Below are 9,210 nucleotides of genomic sequence, written 5' to 3'. Positions count from 1 at the left end.
AAGCAGCTCGTCTTGGTCCACCTTTAGGGCGTTCAGGTCATATGGGCCCAGCACAAACTGCACGCACAGCCGGGCAGGCCACCGAGCTCAATAGTATGTGGAAAAAAATAAAAATAAAAAAAGACGTAAGTGGACTGCAACCCTGGCCTAAGCCAAATTTACATCCCGAGGGATAGAAGAGACTAGGTTTGTCGAAAGCTGATTATTGATTAAAGAACTTAAGGTGCCTAGGTTTTTCATGGTAAGAAAGGATAGAGAAAATTCCTCGAGCCAATGTTCGAAAACCGGCGCAACGGCAATAAAGTAACCCACGTCATACTCCTAGAAAAAGTTCGAATGAACTTTAAACATCAGGGTACCAAACAATGCTCTTTTATTTAACTACTCAAATATTTACAAGGTGGTTTTCTTGATTCATGATACATTTAAGCACACATGATGTCTTCAATGCCACAAAACCCACCATAAAGGTTTCACTTCAAAACTTCGGACTCAATTTCTTCCAAGCTCAAGCCTTTGGTCTCAGGAACATAGACAATCACAAACAAAAGAGAGAGCAGAGCGATTGCGCCAAATAGAAGAAAAAGATTTTCTGCTCCAAGCAACTCCTGCAGCACAAATGGAAGACGATAGCATAATTCTTCACGACAACATACTACATATCCTGAATTAAGAATGTGATAAATGGTGAAATTGTAGTGGAGGTCTCCAACCTATGACCTCTGCAGCAACTAGCAAGTTTGTCCTGACCTTTCATTTGAGAAATTTTAATTTTTAACGTTTCAAGTTGGTGTCTTTCCAATCTTAGTGGATGGTTTTCGTCCTCTTAAAAAGGGCACGTGCAAGGTATGTGGATATGGAGCAAGGGTCAAAATGGTTAAAACACAGATAATTTTAATAAGAAATGAATAAAAGAAGGGAATATGTCATCCCCTCCAAACATCCCACTTTTAAAACCACCCCCACCCCTGGGACCCCAAGTAAAATGCACAGATTCCATTCATTGAGAATACTTGTGTAACAAAAAATTATGGTAGAGGACTAAAATGCTAATAGTCGAGCCAATTTGCTAAAGAGGCCATAGATGAGGAGCAATCTTGTATTTTTACTACTATATGCACATGATATGATGGGGATGGGGAACCGGGGGGACGGGGGGAGTAATATCATTGGTACCTTAAGTGGTGAGAAAGCAAAGGTCACTATGGCATTCGAGCCAAAATTCGTAAGCACTGCAAGACTAATGCCCTTTCCTCTTGTGCGAAGTGGGAATATCTCTGATACCATAAGCCAACTAATAGGTCCAAACGATATCTAAAACGACAAGCAAAAGAAAATTTGAGTAGTCTAACATATATTAGGTTAGGAATCGACTACATTTAGAGAACAGAAATCCTGATACTTCTCTAGAGTCAGATAATCCAAAATATAACCAGAGTGAATCGACATTAAAATACCTTTCATATAACAGCATACGTTAGTAGGCTAGATTACTAGTTACCTGATAGCAGCCCACATAGAGAAGTAGAGCAGCTACAGCAACAAAAGGAAATCCTCCAAGAAATTTGTAATAGGCAGAAAGAAGCACCAGAGAGAGAGCCTGTGACCGTAAAATACAAAATAAGAAGTATTTTCCCTTTATTTTGAACCATTAATAGGAAATGTTCTTCACATGAAACCTTTTGGAATTATGAAACAAATACTAAATCAATAAGGGTGCGCTGTTACATACAATCCCGCTGACACCTCCAATCAGCAAGGGTCGTCTCCCAAGATCGTCAACCTTTAGGACAGCTATTCCGGTCATCAGCAACTGCAGGACATAAACACTCATGAAAAATATATCATAGATGAGAATGTGTCCCTTTTAATGGAGGTTTAATTCCTCTAGTGTTGGAAATCAACCTATATGAGACTAACGTTGAACCACTCCGTCTAAAAGCTTAAGCTATTAGAGAAGGGAACATATATTCATTAATTTTGACTTCAACGTGGCCCTCCCATGTGCAAGTAGGGTTCTTTTTATTTATTTTATCATAGGCCTGACACATGCATAATTTCCAGAAATGTGTGATGGTGAGACTCAAAGATAAAATCCTTGCATGATTACCGTTGATCCACCTTGTCTAAAAGCTTGAGCTATTTAGAGATGGAATATTTGCTTAAATTTTGTCTTCACCAATTTAATTTTTCAATTTTTCCAGGGTGGAGTATCACAATTACCTTAAAAATGCCAACGATGACCGAAACTTTTGTAGCATCAGCAGCCGCAGAGAATCCAGCAGTCTCAGAGAGAAAATATTGGAATCAAGAACCATAAATTCAAGAAAAAGCTGAGAAGTTTGAATTTGAACATATTCAAAGAAGTCTACTTTATACGTACGAAATACCTGAAGAATCGAACCAGCATAATACAGAACACTAGGCTGCCCAGTTATCTGATATTTTCACACGGTCAACTCGTGCACTTTCATCAAAAAACAAGAAGACAAAACAGCTAAGAAAAGTCAGTTACAAAATTAACCTGTTGAAAAAGTACCAATCCTCCACCAATTATAAGTGCTTTCAAACTAGGCCCCCGGAACACCTCTAGAAAACTTCCTTCCGACTCCTGATCAGTATATGCAGATTTCAGTGAGACAATGGTATCTTCAATTTGCTTTTCAGAGACTTTGTCGCCAGTCGACCAGCCTCTTAGCCTTTGTAAAGCAATGATGGCCTTCTCTTTGTATTCTTGCAAGGGCCCTTTACCTTGAACAGCCCTAAGAAGTAACCATCGTGGGGATGGCGGGAGACTCAACATACCTAACCCCATAACTAAGGCAATAGGAGCACTGACTCCATACATGTAACGCCATCCTCCAACAGCATTAATTTCATAACTACCAACAAAATAACCCAACTGCATAAAAAACATTATTTGACGTTAAATTTATGTTTCAAAGAACATATGACAAAAACCTATTGATCTCAAGAAAATAGATTTACCAATATACCCAGAACTATGAAGAGCTCCTTTAGAGATATCAAAGTTCCCCGAATTTGAGAGGGACAAGTCTCTGCTATATAGAGAGGTGCCCCATGCATGGCCTGCCAAACCAAATTGATCAGAAATTGATGATCATTGTGGATCTAACCCTAAACCAGATACAGGAAGAGAAATACAGAAAGCATACCACACCAATACCAAGACCATATAGAAGCCGACCTACTAAGAGAACCCCGAGACCAGGAGCATAAGCCGTCAACAAACCACCAAATACGTAGAAGACAGATGCAGTGATAAGTTCTCTCCTCCTTCCTTCATATATTGATCAAGCAAAATACTTTAACCGTAGGTATTGTGAAATTAAGAACTTAGAATATTATAACTAGGCAAAAGAGCGTACCAAGGAAATCTGAAATTGGGTAAACAATGAGGGAACCGAGAAGAGCTCCATAAAGGGAACCGCTAACCTTCATTGAGGGAAAATTTGACGACAATCAGTTGATAAATTATGGCTGCTTATTAGGTATCAGCAAATGCAATAATAATATAAAGCTCACCACTAGACCGAGTTCAATGGCTGAAAGATTGAACCAATTTGTGCCACTAAGGTCAGGTGACTATAAAAATAAACAGTGAGACATTTAAAATTTTCAATATGCGTTTTAAGGAATTGATAAATTAGTAGTTATCAGTAAAAATACTACAAAACGAAGCACACACTGAGAATGCTACCTGCAATGAGATGGTAGCTCCAGACGTTGCACCAATGTCATAGCCAAATAACAAACCGCCCAAGGCAGGGAACAGAAATCTGACATTTATTATACAAATCGCTACAGACACAGATGACTAAATTACATGTGAACCAAAGTATTTAAAGAACAGAAAACTCCCGGCCTGAAGAACTCTTAGGACCTAACTAAATGTTACCCTCTTAAAAGGAAAGAGAAAGAAATGTTAGGTGTTCAATGTGATCCAATCTCATGGGCAAAATGCTATAGCACAAAGAGAGTGCAAATAATTTGTAGCAAATCTAGAAGTCGAAAAACTATAAAGACATATATTAAAAATTTCAGACTTAATAATGTAATAAGACTCTCTTTCAGCCTTTGGAAAGTAAATTAAGCTAAAATTTCAAACCTAAACATCAGTGATGATCTCTTATCAGCAGATGACCTCATATATTTTGCTTTAAGGAGCAAAATCTGTATTCAGTAATAAAATTTTCAAAAACGAAAACTTCTTTTATTATTCCTCTTAGGCCTTCCAAGTGCATCTCGAAACATCAATCAATTTGAAAATGCATGTGTCTTATAGCGCATCAATACGGGTATATAACTATGTTGCCAAGAAAATTGGCAGACCAAAATGCATGCTACAACATTATGCGCAGCAATACAAGCTACTGTTTTCAATTCAATTTCAACTGTTAAAGAGGGTAATGTTATGAATGTGTGTTTCCTTGTAACTTTGATACTACCACAAGCCCAAGGCCATCAATGTGAAAAAGTCGAAGGTTTCGTTTACTTCTGCACCCTGATATTACATCAGGCAGAACTTAGTTTCCACACATGCTAGAAATTTGCAACAAAGTACAACCCAAATTACGAAAACCGTTCATGGGAAGAACCACTTAATCAAACTGAAAACCTTTTCAAAACTCCATTATCAAAAGATACAGTGCCTAACCAAACCCCACCGGAGATCATTTTAAAGTCCTGAATCCCTTCAAACTCTACCCATAGTCCAACAAAAAGGGGGTCCTTTCACTGTTCTTCCAGTATCGTGTGCTTGTACAGAATAAAAGAAAATTCCATCAATTTTTACAGAAGAGTAGATTTAAATAATGGGATGCAGAATTCAAAAAACTCACGGCAAAATAACAGAAGACCAAGCAAAAACCTCTTGAGGTGCCCTTTCAGAATCAAACGATTTAGCTTCTCCAGAAGAAGCTCCCACCTTTCAATAAGAAGAAAAATAACTTCTATGAATTTAAACCCTTCAATCTTTATCGTCTTAATCCAAATTAAAACACTAAAATTCTAGACATTTACCTGTGATTTGAATCTGCCACTGGACAACAATCCCATTTTCAATTTTTCATCATTAGGCAAAAATAAGTAGCTTTTCGAACATGGGATAGGGCTATTACGTATTTTCTTAATAAGGTGGAGTGGTTGCGAATTCTTGGTATGAACTAGTGGTGATTTCGTTCTTGAGAGTTTGGGATAAAACAAAGGTTGAGCAGAAATTAGAGACATTCTTGAAACAATATAGACAGGGAAAACAAATTATTCATTTACGGGTACTTTCTAGTTGTTGATTGCAGCTTTTTACGTTCCAAATTTTGTGGTGAATAGTGATACACTGATATGCGCGTTGGGGGTAGTTAAGGCAGTAATAAATTAGAGTGAGCAAATTATACTCGATTTAATTGACAGTAATATAGATATTTCCTTTATTGTTAAGAGTTACTAATTTCAACACGAGCCCATGGTTTTGTAATAATATAATTAATATTTTACAAGATAATTTCTTCTTTTTAATATTTAAGTAATAAAAATTATTATTATTATTATTATTATTATTATTATTATTATCATTTGTCGCATTCTATTTTACCATTTTGTATTTATATTACCTTTAAAATTAGAGAAAATGGTTAATAGCCAAAAAAAAAACCCCCACAAACTTATCAACATATGAAATACCTTCCTACTTATTGAAAATAGCAGAAAATCCCATATTTGAAACATTTTGCCCAAAAAAACCCCATGTCAACAAGATCCATCAGATTTATCTTTAAAAGTAGTAAAAAATGCCAAAACTAAAAAGGAATGATTACAATTTCAATATCGAAACTTTTTATTTATCTAGCCCCCATTAGTAGCAATTTTTCATCCAAAAAAATCAAAATGTTAACCGTTATTTCATTATTTCAACTGTCATTTTTACTTCTTGACTAACAGGGAAGACCCACTTTTCTCTTCAACGGACAAAAAATCAATTATCATAATCACTACCGAGCAAGCTTATAACTTAAATTAAAAAATTTTATACATGCCACCTACAAACCAATTGAGACACTGCCCGAGCACCTGAAAAAGATGCCTCCAAGTCTAGTCCTAACTCTAACCATATCTAGGGATGGCAATCAGGTTCGCCGGCTTAGGTTGCTCGTGGCTTGGCCCGAAAAAAGCCCAAGTCTGCTTAGGTTGAGCCCCAGTTCGGGCCAAGCCCGAGCCGGCCCATGTGGCTCGCCAGCTCTAGCTCGGGCCTTTTTTTAAAAAAAATTCCAAATCAGAGACAGTCAGCTACCTTATAGAAAAAGAAAAAAATGAAAAATAAAAATAAAAAATCATGTTTGCCCAGCGCGGCTCGATAAGGCTCGGGTCGAAAGCTCGGGGCAAGCCTAAATTTCTTGGCCGAGCCAAAGCTTGGCTCGGATCGGATTAAAAAAGCTCAAATCATTTTACTTAAGTTAAGCCCGAGCCTCAAGTTTGAACTCGCGAGCCAACTCGACTCAACCCCCTGACACCAATGTTCCATATCCCACAACAGGGAATTTTTCCATTTCAGGCTTTTAATTGGAAAAGCAATTATAATAGTACTCAGCAGCTGCAAGATGTCAAGAAGGATAACGATTTTTCTGTCCAAAACCAAATGAACCCAATTCCTACTGTATGTTTAATTGTCATAGACCGGATTCAAATTTTCTGAATTGCTTTTCAAAGTTAGATTTTCTGATACAAATATTCAGCGACATCAAGCATGGGGTTAGCAAGAACCAGCTAAGCAAGATGGAACTGCTTTAAAATTTGAGATAAATTCTACGCAGAGGTTTTCCCTTGAGATTTCTAATGAATTTCAATCAGATAATAATCAGTACAAATCAATCTTCGCAGGCGAATAAAAGGTCATATGACGGGTCTAGTTGGAGGAAATATGGAAAGAAACAAGTGATGGGAAGCGAAAATCCAATAAGTTATTACAAATTACTTGTAGGCTTTTTTTCTTTTTCAGTTGTAAAGGGTGGCAAAGCTTTTGCGTGGTGTCTCAATTCGGTTCTCGGGGAAGAAGATGAAGTGGGGGCGAGATGAAAAATAAAATTTTAAATATTTGGAATCATAGATGACACTTATAAAAAAAAGGATTATGCTATATGTACTTACACTTTTGTATAAAAAGTTTTACTTACAATCACAATAGGGGTGGGGACCACACAGCCGGCATTTTTGAATTCATGTGGGGTCCGCATTTTTTGTGAGTGTGTGTAACCCATTTTGTCAAAGTTTGTGAGTACATATATATTAATCCTAAAAAAAATATTAATAATAATTAATAATAAAATTAATTTGTAAAAAAAAAAAAAGGTTTGGATACTACAATTGTAATTATTTCTTTTTAATTTTGGCATTTTTTTTTTTTACTTTTTTAACGGCAAATTTGACGGATTTTGAAGATAGAAGATTTTTCACACAATATTTTAAACATGAGGATTTTCTACGATTTTTAATGGCTATGGAGCATATTGCACATGAATAAGTTTGTAGAAATATATGTATTATTAAGCTTAATGAAATGGATGGTAAAATTTACTAATTAGGTTAACTAACTTTGATAATAGGTAATGTATAGATGGTATGGAGTTTTATATATGGTTCCCAAGGGTAGTTTAGGTATTAATAATTTATATTTATTCACTAATTAGTTTTAAAGGTGGTCAGTTGGCGAATATGATACTCAAATTAAAAAATAGAAAATCTAGTAATATTTTTAAAACTTCAAGTTTCTGTCTCTAATATTGTAAAAAAGATGAGCGATGTCGGGAGGACACCATTATATACTCAAAATTATGTATGTAGAGCATCTCCAATTTCAAATGACGAAATATTATTTGAATTAATCTAGTGGTACATAATGAGGTACCTAAGGGTGTACACCCCCTCACATGAGATGTGGGGTTCACCGGAATAAATGTTTTTTATTCTAATGGATCTCACACCCCATGTGAGAGAGGTGTACACCCTTAACTACATCCATATGTATCACTAGCACTACCGATATTATTTCTCCTCCTTTTTTCCCTTTCAAGAATTAAATTAAGAACTTTTATTGTACATTAAAATACAGTGTAACAAACAAATAATGTGCCACCAATATAATTACCCATTTATATATTCTAAATATGTAGACTTTTGATGTGTACGTTCTTTATGAGATGCTATATTAACCCACACTATAGTTTTCGTTCCACATCACTGAATTTACAGCAAAATTTCATCTTGATAACAAAGCCCTGTTTGCCCTCCATTTTTTCAAATACATTTTTTCAAAGCTAATTTTTAATTACACATTCTTTCGTAAAATAATTTTACATATAAATTTGAAATTTTTCCTTAGTTTTTAATCATATTCTTCAAAAAATCACTAATTCAAAACATATTTTTCCTCCAAAAATTTCATTTTAATGGAGCTCAAACAAGGGCTAAGCTTTAATTCATCTCCACAGGATCGTTTCAACCATAAAATTTTTTAAATTCATATATGGGAAACAAGAGAATCGTTTGTTTCCCTTATAGCTGGTGATCTTTATTAATTAAGTTTAAAAAATAAAGATTGCTTAAGGAGAAAACCTTGGGTGGGGCGGTGATACCATCCCATGCGGTATGCCCACCTATCATATAGTAACATGTGTACAATTTTAAATTAAAACTCCTTATGATTTTTTGGAAGATGAAGACAAAGAAATTTGATAAAGATGAGGTCGGTATAAAAGATCAAATATCACTATTTTAGGGAATTGCCAATTATACATTTTTTAATTAAGAATACATTGTGCCTATATCTTTTCACCTTTCCATAGCCGATTTCTCTCTCTCTTTTTGTATTAGTTTGTTTTACATTTCTCTATTTTTAAAGATTTTTCCTTTTTTATTTTTTTTCCCTAGAAAAGAGGCTAGAAATCCCTTTTTAAAATGAAGTTGTCTTGAATATAATTTCAAGCCAAATTAGAACACATACGGCAAGAGTTCTTAACAAATAACAAAATAGTAGTAACACTTATAATATACAATAATGTCAAAGCAAAAACACATTAAAGAAGAAGAAATTTAATATCTTACATATATAAAAGAGTGAAACTTTGGCTGGACACGTGTTGCAATATCCCATCGTCTTTCTTTTTTTCCTTTCATTCTGTCATTACTTCACGCAACCAT

The 9,210-nt window shown here is 35.2% G+C and overlaps 1 protein-coding gene across 1 annotated transcript; it reads right to left on the bottom strand.

Annotated features, from left to right (window-relative positions):
* Window positions 1–337: 337 nt before the first annotated feature.
* Window positions 338–5,337, bottom strand: LOC111369666 (D-xylose-proton symporter-like 3, chloroplastic). Its single transcript, XM_022991267.1, has 14 exons — window positions 5,044–5,337; window positions 4,863–4,948; window positions 3,722–3,800; window positions 3,547–3,606; window positions 3,390–3,456; window positions 3,177–3,301; window positions 2,989–3,090; window positions 2,525–2,902; window positions 2,391–2,438; window positions 2,224–2,286; window positions 1,733–1,813; window positions 1,502–1,600; window positions 1,177–1,314; window positions 338–608 (listed from the first exon to the last, which is right to left on the bottom strand). The coding sequence occupies exons 1-14, from the start codon at window positions 5,248–5,250 to the stop codon at window positions 474–476; spliced, it is 1,668 nt and encodes a 555-aa protein (XP_022847035.1). The 5' UTR covers window positions 5,251–5,337; the 3' UTR covers window positions 338–473.
* Between the last annotated feature and the right edge of the window lie 3,873 nt (window positions 5,338–9,210).

The sequence above is a fragment of the Olea europaea genome, chromosome 20 (assembly GCF_002742605.1).
Source record: "Olea europaea var. sylvestris chromosome 20, O_europaea_v1, whole genome shotgun sequence".
Taxonomy (NCBI): domain Eukaryota; kingdom Viridiplantae; phylum Streptophyta; class Magnoliopsida; order Lamiales; family Oleaceae; genus Olea; species Olea europaea.
The sequence above is the reverse complement of the archived record's forward strand: the minus strand, read 5'-3'. Positions and strand labels throughout refer to the sequence as shown.